General features: G+C 40.7%; 1 protein-coding gene across 2 annotated transcripts in view; it reads left to right on the top strand.

Annotated features, from left to right (window-relative positions):
* Positions 1 to 17906, top strand: part of TBC1D8 (TBC1 domain family member 8) — a 53499-nt gene that overhangs the window by 17836 nt on the left and 17757 nt on the right. Inside the window, exons 2-5 of one of the 2 annotated variants that reach the window (XM_035116610.2) lie at positions 4362 to 4517; positions 9698 to 9816; positions 10487 to 10715; positions 13544 to 13784. In XM_035116610.2, the coding sequence (XP_034972501.1) occupies positions 4362 to 4517; positions 9698 to 9816; positions 10487 to 10715; positions 13544 to 13784 (745 nt within the window). The remainder of the gene's footprint in view (positions 1 to 4361; positions 4518 to 9697; positions 9817 to 10486; positions 10716 to 13543; positions 13785 to 17906) is intronic. The other variant, XM_035116611.2, reaches the window with a different exon arrangement.

The raw sequence follows: 17906 nt of genomic DNA on the forward strand, positions 1-17906 counted from the left end.
AAAAGGAGATTCTGACTAAACATCAGGAAGAGTTTTCTGACAGTAAGAGCTGTTTGATAGTGGAGTGGTCTCCCTCGGGAAGTTGTGGACTCCCCTTCCTTGGAGGGTTTTAAGTAGAGGTTGGATGGCCATCTGTCATGGATGCTTTAGCCAAAATTCCTGCATTGCAGGGTTTGACTAGATGACCCTTGAGGTCCCTTCCAACTCTACAGTTCTATGATTTTGTGATATCTTTTGTGTAAATTATTCAGATGTCTTCTAGTTGAAGCTGAGATCAGAGTGGGACTGCCATTCAGTTTACTTATTTTATTTATTTGTTGGATTTATATCCCACCCTTTTTCACCACGGAGCTCCAAGTGTCTTTCACTGTTCCCTCGCTCCTCATTTAATCTTCACAACAGTCCTGTGAGGTAGGTTAGGCTGAGAGGCAATGACTGGCCCAAGTTCACCCAGTGAGCCACCCACAAAAGTTAGGGTAAAGGGACCCCTGACAATTAAGTCGCGAATGACTCTGGGGTTGCGGCGCTCATCTCGCTTTACAAGCCGAGGGAGCCGGCGTTTGTCTTTCACTAGCTCACTCATTTACCTGCATCAGATTCTTGATCCGCTTTGGCTACCAGGTGGGTATTTAATTTGCTGTCTTTAGCTGCTATTTTCAAAAGGCTATTGGGTGAATGTTTTAGTTTTTAACCACAGCGAGTCAGAGGGAGGTTTGTGAGATTTATTAACGATTCCCCTACCTTGCCCCCTATACTGTAGTCCAAGCACTAAATTGTTCTTTTCAAAACAACAAGTACCTTGCTAAAGTGAGTTGAATGGCAATGTTGAAATACCTCTCTGCTACTCAATATAAAATGTCCCCATGACTGCTTTATCATGAGTATGTTGAAACCCCGGCTAAAGTGAGCACCACGTCAAAATTTAAGAATATGTGAGTGCTGCAGCTACCTTGACCATGGTTCAAAGGTAGGTACCGTAGTTGTTGTCCACAGCGGAAGAAAGGTTTATTAATGATCTCCTGTAATAATAATAATAATAATAATAATAATAATAATAATAATAATAATAATAATTTATTATTTATACCCCGCCCATCTGGCTGGGTTTCCCCAGCCACTCTGGGTGGCTTCCAACAGAAAAATAAAACACAATAATCTATTAAACATTAAAAGCCTCCCTGAACAGGGCTGCCTTCAGATGTCTTATAAAAGTCTGGTAGTTGTATATAGAGAAGCCACACAATTTGAGCTGCTTGTCCTTTAAAATAATTCTGGCATTAAAATAGTAAAGCATACTTGATACTGCCTATGGAGAATTTGACAAAGTAAGGTTTTGTAGATTACCGTAAATGTGGTTAGCTAATATGAGGTGGGGTAGCTGTTTGAAGAGGACAATTTAATTACTGGAGGACTGGGAGCTTCGTTTGGTTTTGGGAACTTTAAAATCTCAAGTATATTTTATACTGATGTTCATGTATGCAATTAATTATACAAAATTGTGTGATTGTCATATTTATGAACTATAATGGTCTTATGATACTTTCTAACTACATAGGGTAAGAAATATGAGTAAAGATACTTTTCAAACTGCAGAATCTAGTATTTTGAAAGCTGAATAAAAATTAATGACATCTTATCCAACTAATATGATTATCACAATCTGTATCCCATCTTACATTGGAGTGTGTGCTTATGTAACTGAGATTAAATTGAATGTAAAATAGTTAAAAGTAGCAGGCTGTGCAGTTTTTTGTTATTTGAAATAGACTAATATCATTACCTTTCCAGATTTTTTTCAAATAAAATGTCAGTGTTGTCGTCACTTTTTTTTCTTGGAAGAGATACGTTAAAGCCATATTTCCACCAGAACTTCAGTGGCTGAATTCTTAGAAGATTGTGTTTATGGGAATAAATGCACATGGTGTTTCAATGTCTTTGAATTCCCTGCTGCTTCACATAGCTGAAGAATCATGTTACTAAAACAGACACACATAAGACCTTTGCCTGTTCAGCATAGTGTGTGGCTGAAGTAGAAATAATAATAATAATAATAATAATAATAATAATAATAATAATAATAATAATAATAAAGCTTGGCAATTTGAATACTTGAAAACTATATTACCTAACTGCAACCCTCGCCTTGCATTAACCCTGGAAGTTTAGTAAGTATTATTATCCCCCATATGACAAATGGGGGGGCGGAGGCTGTGAGAGAGTAACCTCCCCAAGGCCACCTAAGGAAGCAGAAGCACAAATTGAACTTGGGACTTCCTTATTGGTAGCTCAATCTCTTTACTGCATCAGCTCAAACGTCAAAGATTTCTTCAACTGTTCTTTAGTCTCTTAAAACAAAACAAAAAAAGATTTTCTTGGTTTACAAAAGTACGCACATTGTCTCCTTTTTCAGGTTGTAAAGTCTTTTCTGTAGTGTAGTCTCTTTGGCTGCATGTATGCTCCCCACCCTCTGCTTGCAGCCACAGCTTTCTAGCACAGAAGCTAAAAAAAATGTAAGCAGACCTAATCAGGCAGTTATGTAGCATATCAGATTACATGCAGCTCCTTGTATAGCAGGGGCTGTCTGTGTGGTTGCAAGGTCTGTAAATAGCCTTCTGTTGCCTGACGGTTTATGTAAAGATACTTAATGTGCACACTCTGTATGGTTTGAAGGATTTTGATAATGCAAAATGTGTACAGATGTTGCTGCTTCAAATACTCGTTTTGTTTAAAGGTTTGGAAATACAGGATATCTAAGGAGGAAAAACTTGTGTCAGTCTTGCTTTAGATAATTTCTTGTATTTTCAATTTCCATTAATATTCCAGATGTAAATGAGGACAATGAAGTACCATAGATAGTATTTTCAACAGGTGCATGTGAAGTCCCAGAGCTGCTACTGCTGAGTAACTGGAAAGACATTACTAGAATTGTGCAGATGGTGTAACCAAATACATATTTCCCAACATTGTTACTAAGGTGTCCAAATCCTTGGTGGTTTGGCAATACTTCAAACATCACAATACATCAACCAGGTGTCTTGTATAAAATGGTGTGAGACAGAGATTTCTAGATTTTCTGTTGCCTTTTAAACTCCAAGCCAGTTAAAACTGAACTTTTGGGGAAGTGCCCCCATGTCAAAACCATTCTCAATTTGTAAAATTTATACACAGATTCTGTTGACTGTACAATTCCTTTTACACATAAGGTTTCATGTGTTTTAACCAGAGATGGAAAGGTTAGTTTGAAGTAAAATAAAATGAGGAACTAGCTGCTGAGTCCAGTCATTCAGGAGGTGGAAGAGGAATTAAATCCAATAAAAAACAAGAAGTGTAGGTAGATGTGTGGCTTTCCATGATGAATTCAGTTTTGATACTTGTCAAGCCTGCATCTTGTGTGTCTGAGTTATAAGATCAGTTATAAGACTGAGGTACTGATACAACTTATGCCTGTGCTACATGTCGATTGACAGTGGCTGCCTGCCTCTGGCATTTGATTTCCTACAACAGGATGCTATAATTATTGTAATAATAAAAAAATAAAACCACAGTTCATCCTTTTAGCTGAGTTTAAGTATATGTGTGTTCTGCAGTGAGGTAGGTTTTAGTTCCCCATCCCATGCTAGTGCAGGTGTTTTGATATGATTTGTCATTTTTGTCACATCTCTGGTTGTAGTCTTCAAGGCATTTTCTTGAAAGTAATTCCCACTGAAATTAAAGACCTGTCTGGTGGTTTACTATCAAACTAGAAGCAAAAGGCATAGTCTCAGGGGGTGGGGGGGTGGGGAGGCAACATGTCACACGGGAGTTTGAAACATTCCTCTGTTCTGCCCATGATGAGATACTTTGGTTTGCTGTGTGGAACAGTGGGGATCAGTACAATGGCTTGTTAGCATCAAATGTGTTGACTAGCATGTCTGAATCCCAACAAAAATACCTAGTGTGCGCATGTGGCAATGAGACTCAGTCCTGGGCATATAGAGAGAATTGGAGTTTTGGACTTGACAGTAGTTTAACAGGACAATAGTGATGTCTTGCAACTAATGCATCTCAAGAGCCAATTGTTATCTTCAATGAGAGCTATTTTTTGGGGGGGAAATCAAGGTTTAAGTTTTCTGACTAAAGAGTACAGTGAATTTCAGAATTTATCAATCTTTGGTCAAATTTTTAAATCAGATGTTACCTTGTAAACTTAGTACAGCTGGGTTTTTTTATTTTGCTTTATTTTATTACTCTTTCTGCCCATATTTCTCTTAGGTCAGTCAATTTTGAAGGAGCAGTATGTAATTTTCATTTTAAAAGGTTAGATTGATAATGAATATGCTGTTTTTAAAACATGTTTTCCTCTCCTTTGTATATTGATTTAGGTCGTCTGGTAGGTGCTTTGGATGCTGTGCTTGATTCTAATGCCCGTGTTGCTCCATTTCGAATTTTGCTTCAAGTTCCAGGATCGCCTATTTACTCTGCCATAGCTTGTGGTGAGTTATTGAATGGATCAGAAGTTTACTGGGCCATAGCCATTGGTGAGTTGCATACCAGACAAAAAATAAAGTCTGAGCATGCTGTGGTTTGCATGTCAAAGAAGCTGAAGGTAACTCAAATCAATAACACAGCAGTGTGCATAACTGCTTATTTAACAACCAAAATATAATTTGTAACTTCCTTTACGGGTAATATAAATGCTTGTTGACACAACATTAGAAGTGCCCAAAGCTTTCAGTTGTAGCAAGCGGTGTGGCTTTTCATACTGGAGCACAAACATTTCTGTATCCTGGGAACTGCTGAAACAGTTAAACGGGGGGGGGGGGAGCTTTATAATCTTCTCCCTGATATGGTAAGTTTCTATACATGGGCAAGGAATAGTTTATGTTGATAGTATTTGTAATGGCCGTGAGGTGGTTGCTCACAAGTAACGACGCTGGAGTCCAACCTGGCTTTTTACAGGTTTATTGTGCATACTATTTACAGTGCAGAGCTAACTAAAACATGTCCATCTCAGTCACTCGCAGAATCCGGGAGTGCCCCCTTCCTGCTCCTCCCCCAGCATAAGAACTTGGGGACCCCCAGGTGTCACCTCCCCTCCTTGCATTTGACGCCTCTGTGCAGCTGGGGCGACTGAAGTTGCGTCTCTCTCTCTGAGCCCTCTTGGTGAAGGTGGTGCAGGGGCTCCTCGCTAGCATCGCTGTCCCCCTTTCCCACCTGTCTGATTGTTTCCTCTTCTTCCCCATTGGAGGACTCGCTGCTCCCTCTGCTAGAAGAGGTACTGCTGGAGAGGAGGGGCCGGGGATCCCTGTAACCCGATCTGGCATCCCCCTCCTCCCACGGACCCTTTGGGAGCCCCCTGACAGTATTTAAACATTCAGACCCTCCCTACAATCTGAAATGGTACAGCCTAGCAACAGATGCATTACATGGGGCTTGTATAGTAAATTGGCTGCTTTAGTGTATTGTGCTTTATATATTTTCTGAATGAGTGTTGTTATTGTAAAATAGATTATCTCTGCCTTGAAAGTATCCTGGAAATCCCTTTATGTCCATAAGTCATTGGTACTTCTTGAAGGCTAATCAGATCCAGGCAGAAAGGGCTACATCAGGCATGGGCAAACTCTGCTCTCCATGTGTTTTTGGGACTACAACTCCCATGATCCCTAGCTAACAGGACCAGTGGTCAGGGATGATGGGAATTGTAGTCCCAAAACATCTGGAGGGCCAAGTTTGCCTATGCCTGGGCTACATATTGGATTTTGGTAAAACTCACATCACCTTTCACACAGGATTCTTTTCTTAGGATTCTTTTGGAAGCGGTGCAGAATGTTCTTGGTTTTCAGAGTAGCAGTTTTAAGTTTGACACAAGTAACATACACTTCAGAAGGCATTGGGTTGCATCTTATACTGCACACATGGAGTTAGTTCTATTTGCACCACAGGACTTCCTCTCACTATTCTGTCCCTGTGCACCCACAGAAGCTACTCTGTAGGGTCCCCCAACGCTCTGGAGCAGATTTTGAGGGTGTGTAGGGGGCTGCAGGGGAAAGTTCATTGTACAAATGAAAATCTGTTGTGCAGGTGAATCAACAGCATGGGATACAACCCATTCTTGTTATTTGTTATTATGTTAAAATGGAGAAAGTGAGTTTAGTATACTCTGATTTTCCTTCTCTTAAAGCTACTCAAGCCCTTTGATTAGCAGAATGCAGTTTAAGGCTGTAGGGAATTTTATTGCTTTCTTTGGGTTCAAGAGGATTCCTTGCCTTGCCATATTTGCTACTACCATGATTCAGTTTCTTATTTGAAAGCAATGTTAATAATGTTTGGTTCCTTTGTCTGATGCTCAAGGATGTTGTTCACATCACTATAGACAAGGACTTCTGGCTTATCATGGTTTAGAACTAGAATCCCATGCACAGACGCAATTGAAATTCAGGCTCAGTTGCCGCTTTCTGGTTCCCACAGCTTGCAACAGAGTAGGAGTAAAGTGGGAGCAGTTAGGCAGCATGCAGCAGAACACTGCTCATGCACAGTAAACCAGCAACTCTGGCTGGTTTACAGTGCCATGTAAACAGCCACAATTTGTATGTTTGTGTTCCCTCTCCCTAAAGTGTGTAGCTTCCTATGCTGCATTACAGCACCCCCTTTGAATCAGTTTCCTGTCCTTTCTTTCTGCTCACTAGAGCTTGAAAATGCAGAAGATTATGATAATTTATATAGCTAGTGGGATACTAATTTATATTTATAGGATCAATGTTGTATCGATTATAAGTGTGCAGCTGAAGCTATTTTATGGCTACATAAAGAGAGGTTCATGAGATAGTGTGGAGTTCGATCATAAATTATTTAAATTTGCTTGCCATTGCATGCTGCCACCAGCAGCACTGAAACGGCTGGACAATAGCAGCCAGGAAAACAACAGGTGGACTCTCTCTCTCTCTCTCTCTCTCTCTCTCTCTCTCTCTCTCTCTCTCTCTCTCTCCCAGGAGGATTGATTTTTGTATACTGCTTCTTTGACCTTCTTGCAGAAAGTGAAGGGCAAAAGCACCGAGATTGTATCTTGCGTTCACTGCAAGTGACTAGATTTTTTGTGCTTGATTTAGATATGTCACTGTATTGGTGATGAAGGGTACACATGTGCAGAAAGCACTTTTCCTTTAAAATATAAGTGGTAAACCAGAAATAATCCATGCCTCTTACTGCAAGTATTTTTAAGGGTTACATGATGAGTTAGTTGCACGTGATGCTTTTATAACTGACATAATACATGTGTATCTTGCATTCTGGTATCTTTGGTTTACTTCAGAATGTACTGTAAGAGGCAAGATGAGGTCAGTCCTGTAAATAATTACGTAGATGTTAGTTGCCCACCCTGCTTACTTGAACTGCTCTTTCATCCTTTTCTCCTCCTTGGACCAATGTAATGATGCTAGATACAGTTATGTATCTTCCTTTTTTGCCCTCTCATAGTTCTTGTCTCTAACAATGCTGCTATTATTAGCATAATGAGATTTGCCACACAACTTTAGATACAGCCGAAATAGAAAAGTTTGAATTTTGTACATCCTGGAACTGTTTAATGATTCTCAATCTCTGTTTCTGCAAACCCACTCTGTGGAATGTCACAATGAATGTAATGCCAAAATAATTGCAATTTCCAGCTTGTAATCTTGAATGCTATGTTGCGGGTAGAAATTAATCTCTCCCCCCCCCTTATCTTGTACAGTGGCATAGGAGGGTGGGTGGAGGGAAATGCAAAATGATTCATTCAGCTGTTTGATTTAAAAACGACATATGGAATTGAAAGAGGAACGAAGTGAAAATCTGGACAAAGAGAAGTGGTTGAAATTTAGCTCATAATGAAAGCGAAAAGAGACTTGACTCTGACAGTGGTGGCATGCAGATGTTGTTTATTTATAAAATTAATGTACCTGCTAAAATATCAACCCTTCCATTAGCATTAATCATTTGCCCTGCTGCATATTGAGTTTAAGGATGATCAAGAAACAAACCCTTCTTGCCTGTTCCCCATTTTGTATAAGGGCCTTCCTACCTACCCCTTATTCTTCCCCGTACTAAGGAATAAAAGCATAAGCAATACATGTATAAATACTTCAGTGCGAAAGCTTTCTTCTTCCATCTCTTCTCTTTCATATAAAGGTGTTGTAAGAGGCAGCAGTTCTGTTCGTTTTGTTACTGAGTTCAACACTGGGCACATAAAGCTCCACAGCTTCTAAGAATGCTATGCAAGCTTTTATATATATATAAAAAAGCTATCAAATGCCATTTTTAATACTAATGCTTTTGTGTGTGTGCATGTGTTTGAGCAGGAGTTATCTTGATTAATAGTGTTTATCAAGATCCATCATGAGGTCTTCCTGTTGAGGAAGTTAACTCTTGGAAAGTTTCCCTTGCAATTGGCATTCTCTGTGGGAAACCTACCAGAGGAAAGTGGAAAAATATTTAACTATATTTATCATCTCTGCTGTGTGAGGCAATGTGCAGTATCTTAATGGTTGCAGTACTTGGGTCTGATTATGTTTACCTGTCCCTCTGCCATCCTCAGATGTTCTCTTTTTCCTCTGTCACTTGGGGTAATGGTCTGGAAAGTGTGACTGTTACTTCCTCCTCTTCCTCTAATCCAGCTAATTCACAACATAGTACTTTAGGTGTTTGTATCCCACTGTATTTAGTGGGATCTATTGCCACGTGTCTACAGGATTGTAGCCTTACTTATTTTCTGCAAGTAGGTGGGTGGTTGTTTGCTTTGTAGTAATCTTGCTCTTGCATTCATTTTCTATCTCTTTCTGTTTCTGCCTGGGTCACTTCATGTTGTACTCATTTTCTACTTGCCGTATGGGTTTGTTCTGCATTTATTTGTGGGGAGGCTTCGTGTGGCGTTCCAATTATCATGCAGCGAGCACTCAAAATTGTATTCAATGCCCGTTCCTTTTTGCAGCATAATATTATATGTCTGTTCTGCCCTTTAGTCTACCATAGCCATAGACCAGACTTCAGTAAAAAAAGAGTCTGGAGTCAACTCAGCAGATAGCGCCTCAGCAATACTTCAAGTGCTTTGCTCTGAGTGTTGCTGGGGAGCAGCATCAGGAAAGGGCTGTTGCCCTCATGTCTTGTTTGTGAGATTCCCAGAGACATCTGGCTGGCCACAGTGGGGAACAGGATGCTGGAGTAGGATAGGCTTTTTGGTCTGATTTGGCAGGTGTCAAATAACCCAAGTTGCTTCATCTTCAAAATGTCCTTATGAGGAAGCCATCCCTTAATTATGTCTACCTGATGGATTGGGTAGTCAGGTAAATATTTCAGTGCTTTAATATTGCTGCTTTAAAAATACCACAGTAATGAAAGGTCACAGTAATCGAAGAAATACCACAATAATTCACCATAACAGAGGCTACATTCAGAAGTGAAATAACAGGTTCTGCTGCCCCAATTGCCTTAAATAGTGGTATACATCTACAAAGGGCTATTGAAGCAGGCATTAAACTAGAGATACTAAAACAGAAAAAGTCATGGCCAGTCTGTTACCAAAGTTTGTATGTTATTCCAAATTCTTGGATTGGTCTGAATTTGTTTGTACAACACTCACTTTTAATATACTTTTGTGTTGTTTTTCCTTTTGAATTTGAAAACTTTCCTCACCACATTTGGTATCTTGTCTTGCTCAGTTCTCCCCTTTCTTCCTTTCTTACGACAGGAGCCACAACCGAGGAAATAAATCATCACTGGGAGTGGCTGGAACAAAACCTACTCCACACCTTGTCTGTATTTGATAATAAAGAAGATATTGTTAGTTTTGTAAGAGGTAAAATAAAGGTACGCCTTCAGTCTTTCCACTTGTTTTATAATGGGCAAAACTGGGTATTGAGGAGCAGAGACATCTATTCCCCTAGGATATTTCTTGGAGCAGAAACATATTAGCCATTTGGTATATCATCAGACTCTATGCCTAAGGAATTGTGGCTTTGCATTCTTGATTATTATGGTAATAATACCAACTTACATTTCAGGATAGCTGAAATTGCACCTTGAATGTTTCCCAAACAGGGTTTCCAAAACTTGGGTCTCCAGCTGTTTTTTGACTACAATTCCCATCATCCCTGACCATTGGTCTTAGTAGCTGGGGGTGATGAGAGTTGTAGTCCCAAAACAGCTGGAGATCCAAGTTTGGGAAACCCAGTTCTAAAGGATGGGGAACTTGTTGTCCTCGCATGTTGTTGTACTCCTTTTCCCATCATGCCCAGCCAGTACTCAGGGATGATGGGAGTTGAAGTCCACCAACAGTGGGGTGGCCAAAAATTAACCACCCCTGCTTTAAAGCACTATACAAATACCAAGTTTTAGTTTATTAGTTGCTTTTAAATATGTAACGTAAGCTATTAAGTTGAACAGCAAATCTTGTAAATCATTTGGTTGCTTGTAACTATTAAGTTGCATGTGGTCACTTCAGTTTCTCCTCTAATGCATTTATTTGCCATTGACTTAGGCATTAATAGCAGAAGAAACCAGCAGTAAGCTAGCTGAGCAGGAAGAGGAGCCTGAGAAGTTCAGAGAAGCACTAGTGAAATTTGAGACCAGATTTAACTTCCCTGAGGCAGAGAAATTGATAACCTTTTACTCATGCTGCTGCTGGAAGGGCAAAGTTCCTCGGCAGGGATGGCTTTATCTCAGCATCAATCACCTCTGTTTCTATTCCTTCTTTCTCGGCAAGGAATGTAAGTATGAACCTGCAATAAGACATCTCACTGATTTGTACACTTGCTTTTCAAACTGCTGAAATGGTTTCCCTAAGGAAGAAGTTAAAAGTGTAATTATTTCATCCTTTGGCTAAATTAGAGATGACCAGCTTTATTTTAAGTAGGCACATTCTCATAAGAGACCATTTATTTGGATTTGTAACCTGCTCTAATTTGGGAGTTCAGGACAAGAATATAACAGTAGCTGTGCTGCATCAGACCAAAGGCCCATCTAGTCCAGCATTGTGTTCTCACACTGGCTAACCAGATGCTTATGGGAACCCACATAACCCACTTGCAATTCCTAGCAACAGGTATTCAAAAGCATACTGCCTCTGACAGTGAAGATAGAAAATATCTGTCATGGTTAGTAGCCTTTGGTAGACTTATCCTCCATGCATTTGTCTGATCCCTGTTTTTAAAAATATCAAGCATATTTGTAAAGTCATTAAAACATGATTGAAGCAAAAAAGAATGCTTGTGAATCGAAGAGGAGCAAGGAAAGAATTGCCTTCTTTTCTTTTTTAGTGCTTTTTAATAGGATTGGGGCATATACTGGCCTAAATACATTCCCCCTCCAAAAAAAAGCCCCACTTCCACCCCATCTGTGTATGTCCCACCACTTCCCAAAATGCACTGCACTAGCTTGAAATTTTTTATACTCATATGCATGCATGTTTGTGCATTTAGAAGTGGGATCAGGGTTACATGCTTAAAAATATTTATACACTACCATTTCTTTAAAAAAGGACAACAAATATATGTTTACAAAACAAAAATAGGAGAAACACTGAAATCAAAACAACAACAACAACAACAACAACAACAACAACAACAACAACAACAACAAATTTATTATTTATACCCCGCCCATCTGGCTGGGTTTCCCCAGCCTCTCAATATAGATAAATGAAAAGCAGGTTTCTAGTCCTCATTGCTACAAAGATTACAGACTGTAAAAGAAAAATCCCACAAAAGACCCAACTGCAGGGAGAGGGCAGCAGCTCCATTCTTTGAAGGTTCCGAGACCTGTACCAGCACTTGGTACTTCTAGGAGGCTGGGGGCAGAGGATGATCATCACAGCCCAAGAATTGCCTTTTTAATAGTATTTTATAATAACGTTCCCAGCAGCTGTGATTATGAAAAAAGCTGCTGGCTCTCTGTCTGTATAGCACAGTCCACATTAATGTTCTACTTGTTTCACTTTCTGTACCTGTGTATTCATTTATAAGAGCAATTTTGCACTGTGAACTGAGTACAGTATCTTTTGAAAAGGATATAAGACCTTTTTATTTGGACCGATGCTCTTTTCTAGTTCAAAACTGTTTGTAAAACTCATCTCCTAAGTTTTTAAGGTAAGGAACATTACTGCATACATTTTAAAAACTGTGGTTGTGATTGTAGCCAAATTTGTATGATGGGCATTGTCCCTCGTTTTATCTTATGGCAGCTTTGCACAGACTTGCCACAAAGGATTCATTATCCTTATTAGACTGAAGAATATAACTTTGTATCATGTTCAAGCCTTGTGACTAAAAGGAATCATGCAATTTGCATTGCTGCTCATTAAATCTCCTGAAAGATAAATCAATGCACCCATGGTTTTTGACAGAAGTACAGTTAGTCCTTGCAGATGTTTTTGGTTTTTTATCATTTCTCCTCATTTACCAAAGCAGCCTTTCACATTCGAAGCCTACCCTTAACATGGGTTCACCAGAAACAGAATGGATTTTTGTGCATTGCAACACCCTTCTGTCCGCATCTATGGCCCATTTTAGCTTTTTAACTACATTGTATAAAGTTACCTAAAATTCTGCCTACAGGGGCTGCAGATTTAATTGCCATGGAGCAGGGCTGGTGCAGGACATTTTGCCGCTTGAAGCAAAAGCCCCTGGTGCCTTGTCAGTCACTGCATCAGCTCCCCACCACCACCTGCTGCCTCCCCCTTTTCCTCTGCTGCTGCTTGGAGGCAGCCCAAGGAAGCCCTGGCATGGTGGAGTGGCACACAGTAGTTGGGGAGCTTGTGGCAGAGGAGGTAGCACGGCTGCAGAGCAGCACACTGCTCAGCCCTTGATCTGGTGCCCGAGGTGACTGCTGCATCATAAGTATGCCAGTCCTCCCATGGAGTAATCTGCATATGGGCTGCTTGGATTAATACTCTTTTACTGACTGTTTAGAACAGGCATAGGCAAACTCCAGCCCTCCAGATGTTTGGGACTACAATTCCCATCATCCCTGACCACTGGTCCTGTTAGCTAGTGATGGTGGGAATTGTAGTCCCAAACATCTGGAGGGCTGGAGTTTGCCTTTGCCTGCTTTAGAATAAACAAAAGTGAGGGGAAAATACCCAACATGATTTTTTACTTCCTTTAGGGAAGTCCTGTTTAGGGACATTTTTAAGGATTGATGTTTTTATTATGTTTTAGCTATATTGTAAGCCACCCAGAGAGGCTGGGGGAACCCAGACAGATGGCCAGGGTATAAACCAGGTGCAGGCAATGTTTTCCAGCCGTGGGGTGGAGCATTCACACGGACTCTATTGTCCGTGGGCTGGACATGGGCTGGACATGCACAGAAGCGATTTCCGGCGCCGTGCTGCCAATGTATAGTATAAATAATAAAGTTGTTGTTGTTGTTGAAATGTTATATATACTTACTTGGAATGAAGTATCACTGAATCCAGCATGAATTTACTTCAAAGAAGATATGTGGAGAAACTGTGTGTATATATGTATGTGTGGGAGACATAAATTGCTGGATTCTGATGTTTACTTCATTAGATCTTTTTGTGTTTCCATGTTGACAGTAAAACTTATCATTCCCTGGGTTGATGTCCAGAAGTTGGAAAGAACCTCCAATATCTTGATGACTGACATTATCCGCATCACCACTCAAAGTAAAGAACGTGATTTCTCTATGTTCCTTAATATTGATGAAGCATTCAGGATAATGGAACAGTTGGCAGATGTAACTCTCCGCAGGCTACTGGATAATGAGGTCTTTGAACTGGATCCAGGTTTGCAAGATCCTACTCTGATCACCAAGAGGTAAATAGTGACATCGTTTGTGTTGCTTTTTGTTGAAGGGGTCTCATATTTTAAGTAGTATCCTTCCCTCCCCCCACTACCTTTGTGTCATGAAGTCTAAATAAAGAGCAAATCTATCTGGGAAAGGGCGGGGAACAAAATACAAAAATAACTTCAATCAAGTAAGTCCTGTGACCCTTGTGGTACTATTCAGAACCAGTCACATCTTTAGGATTTCTCTGTAATGCAGGAAGACACACAACCTTTTTCACCCCAAGGGTCACATTCTGTTGTGGGCAATCTCCTGGAGGCCACATGCCAGCATTATTGGATTAAAAGGGAGTCTTCATTTGTGCAAAATCTGCGCTGAGTAATGCCTTGTTGTATAACTTCATACTCTGCATTTTTTAAAAAAAACAATGCTAACAGTAATAATAATAGTAATAATAGTAGTAATTTATTTATATGCTGCCCATCTCACTGGGTTGCCCCAGCCACTCTGGGCAGTTTCCAACACATTAAAACACAGCAAAACATCAACCATTAAAAAACTTCCCTGTACAGGTCTACCTTCAGATGTCTTCTAAAAGTCAGATAGTTGTTTATTTCCTTGATATCTGATGGGAGGGTGTTCTACAGGGCAGACGCCGCTACCGAGAAGGCCCTCTGCCTGGTTCCCTGTAACTTCATTCTCGCAGTGGGAACCAGCAGAAGACCCTCAGAGCTGGACCTCGGTGTCTGGGCTGAACGATGGGAGTGGAGACACTCCTTCAGGTATGCAGTTCCAAAGCCATTAAGGGGCTTTAAAGGTCACCAACACTTTGAATTGTGCTTGTAAATGTACTGGGAGCCAGTGTAGATCCTTTAGGACTGGTGTTATATGCTCCCGGCAGCCACTCCCAGTTTGGCAGCTGCATTCTGCATTAGTTGTAGTTTCTGAGTCACCTTCAAAGGTAGCCCCGTCAAAGCAAACACATTTCCCCCTTTATGTAGTATAATATCTTGCCTTGTCAGTACATTTTCATTTAAAAAGAAAGAAAGAAAGAAATATATTGAGTTGAATCCAGGCTTGATTGCATGCACCCTGGGACAGAAGAGTGAGGAGACAATTTTCAGCAACTTTTCCTTCCCCCAACCCCAGATCCCTCCCCAGATCTGCTTTGGATGGTTTGAACCCTTCAGAAAAAAGTGGATAAATGGCACATGGATTTGAAGGGGGGGAGGAGGGTGCTAGAAAATGCCTCCTCCCACTTCCATCTGCAACAACCTCCACTGAATCAGGGTCCATTTGCAGTGGGATATGTCTGGATCTATTCCAGTTGTGTGTTCCATGTAGTGCATCATTTGGGAAGAGATGAGATTTCCAGCCAACTTTCGCTAAAGCAGAGATGGAGAACCTGCAACCCTCCAGAGATCGCTGAACTCCGAACGCCCATCAGCCGCAACCAGCATGACCCAATGGCCAAGGATGATGGGAGTTGTGGTCGATCAAAATCTGGGAGGCCACAGGTTCCCCACCCCCCTAGGTTAATAAAGGATAATGCTCAGGCAGTGAATTACAGAAGAATTAACTAGCATGTGCTCCCAAAAGCAAAGAGAGATTGTTACATAACCACAAAAGCTCATTATTATAATAAATGCCCCAAAATGCTTTCAACTGTATCCAGACATAAGATCATCTTAATATGAGTGTTTTAAAACATCCTCTTATTAATGGACTCTGTGTGACTGTTTCCCCAGAATGTGGAAAGCACAAAAACGTCGTGTATTATATTTTGCTACATTATGTGATATTGCAACTTATAATGAACATTTTCTGGTTTGAATTGCATGATTGAGCAGCTGTTTTCTTATAATCTTGCCTGGATTTTCTTAGCGTGTATAATTAGTGCAGTAGGCAACCACACTCTAAGGAGTCCTGTATTAAAAGCAGCAGTTTGGGGGCACAGCTGGACTTTCTCCAAAGTCTACCTTTCCCCCTTGAAATTCTGTGTTCAGAATAAGTTAGAATTGTTTTTGCAAATCTGCAGCATGAATTTCTTCGTTTATATGGTATTAAACAAAATGCCATCTTAAACTTCAGAATTCTTTATATGTTACGCTATTTATGTCACATACCTGTGGTTCTTAAACATTTTAGTACTGAGGATTATTATTCTCTTTTGTTTGCTCTTCGCAGTCCAACACATTTTCTTTCTTTATAGCTATTGTGTGGAACCATACTTAAAGCTTCCAAATTGATTTCTTGCTTAGAAGGAAATTTCAAGCAAAAGAGTGGACAAAGAATTATGGAATTAAGAAAAGTTGCTATAAAGGATTACTTCATTCTGTTGGCCCGACACGTTTCCAGCTGCTCCAGCTTTTTCAAACAGCACAAAAATAAGCACATTCCTTTTAATGGAGCAGGTCTCTCTCATATTGAACCACATGAAGTCCCCCAAATACTGTTCTTGGGGAATAGGAGGCGGGCAGGTATGGAGGACTCCCTGGTCCTAAATGGGGTAAGTGTGCCCCTGAAGGACCAGGTGTGTGCGCAGCCTGGGAGTCATTTTGGACTCACAGCTGTCCATGGAGGTGCAGGTCAATTCTGTGTCCAGGGCAGCTGTTTACCAGCTCCATCTGGTACATAGGCTGAGACCCTACCTGCCCGCAGACTGTCTTGCCAGAGTGGTGCATGCTCTGGTTATCTCCTGCTTGGACTACTGCAATGTGCTTTACGTGGGGCTACCTTTGAAGGTAACCCGGAAACTGCAATTAATCCAGAATGCGGTGGCTAGACTGGAGACTGGGAGCGGCCGCCGAGACCACGTAACACCAGTTTTGAAAGACCTACATTGGCTCCCAGTATGTTTCCGAGCATAATTCAAAGTGCTGGTGCTGAACTTTAAAGCCCTAAACGGCCTTGGTCCAGTATCCAATCTCCACCCCCATCGTTCTGCCCGGACACTGAGGTCCAGTGCCAACGGCCTTCTGCTGGTTCCCTCGCTATGAGAAGCCAAGCTACAGGGGACCAGGCAGAGGGCCTTCTTGGTAGTGGCACCCACTCTGTGGAATGCCCTCCCACCAGATGTCAAAGAGATAAACAACTACCAGACTTTTAGGAGACATCTGAAGGCAGCCCTGTTTAGGGAAGCTTTTAATGTTTAGTAGATTATTGTGTTTTAATGTCTGTTGGAAGCCGCCCAGAGTGGCTGGGGAAACCCAGCCAGATGGGCGGGGTATAAATAAATATTTATTTATTTATTTATTTATTTATTATTAAAAACATGTTCATTCCACTTATGCAAGAAGAAGTCTCTGATTTTTGCTGTTTTCCCCTTCCCACCAAAGCCCCTTACACCTCATTCCATGGCGCACTGCAAGTTCCATCACCATCAAGTTTGACTTGAAGTGCAAGGAGAGAGATAATCTCTGCAGCCATGCTGCACTTCAGAAGTGCTATGCACACCTACGCAGCTCAGCACAAATGGAGGGGTGGCCCTCCCAACAGATGTAGGGCCCATATGTTTCTGAAATACTGAGAGCTCTTTGGAAATGCCACCCCAGTGCAAGGCTCTAGTTTGTGTTGTGCTACACTTTAGAAACTCGGCAGTCATTGATATAAAATGTTTTGGTCAACTATTCTCTGTATTTCCCCCTTGTTCAATGCATAATACTCTAATGCTGTATCTAAATGCACGAAATAGAATTTTAAAAATGGGAAGTCATCACAACTCTCCTATAAAGTATAACAAAATCTCTTCAGTTACACTGAGCATGAGTGGCATCTAACAGCTCAACTCTGCTAAAAAGCCCTAAATTTAAAAAGTACTATATAGGTGTATTGTATACATATTTAAAGCTTAATATATACAGAGTATACTGTGATATCTGTTGTCTTTCCAAGAACAAGCATTTTAGAAATTCTTTTCGTGGGATAGTAGTTCACCCTCCCTTCATATAGATACTTGCAAAGAGGCTTCTAAAAATTAACTGGAGATGTTATCACTGATTCAACTCTGTTTTGGTCAGAATGGAAAAATACTTTTGTGCTGAGCCAATGCAACACTTAGTCATACCAGCAGATTGTTGATGAGTTTGTCAGGTGATTGATTATTTTTTTCTTGTGAGGAAACTTTGGCTGTAAACACAATCTTCTCTTCC

The sequence above is a fragment of the Zootoca vivipara genome, chromosome 4 (assembly GCF_963506605.1).
Source record: "Zootoca vivipara chromosome 4, rZooViv1.1, whole genome shotgun sequence".
Lineage (NCBI taxonomy): Eukaryota > Metazoa > Chordata > Lepidosauria > Squamata > Lacertidae > Zootoca > Zootoca vivipara.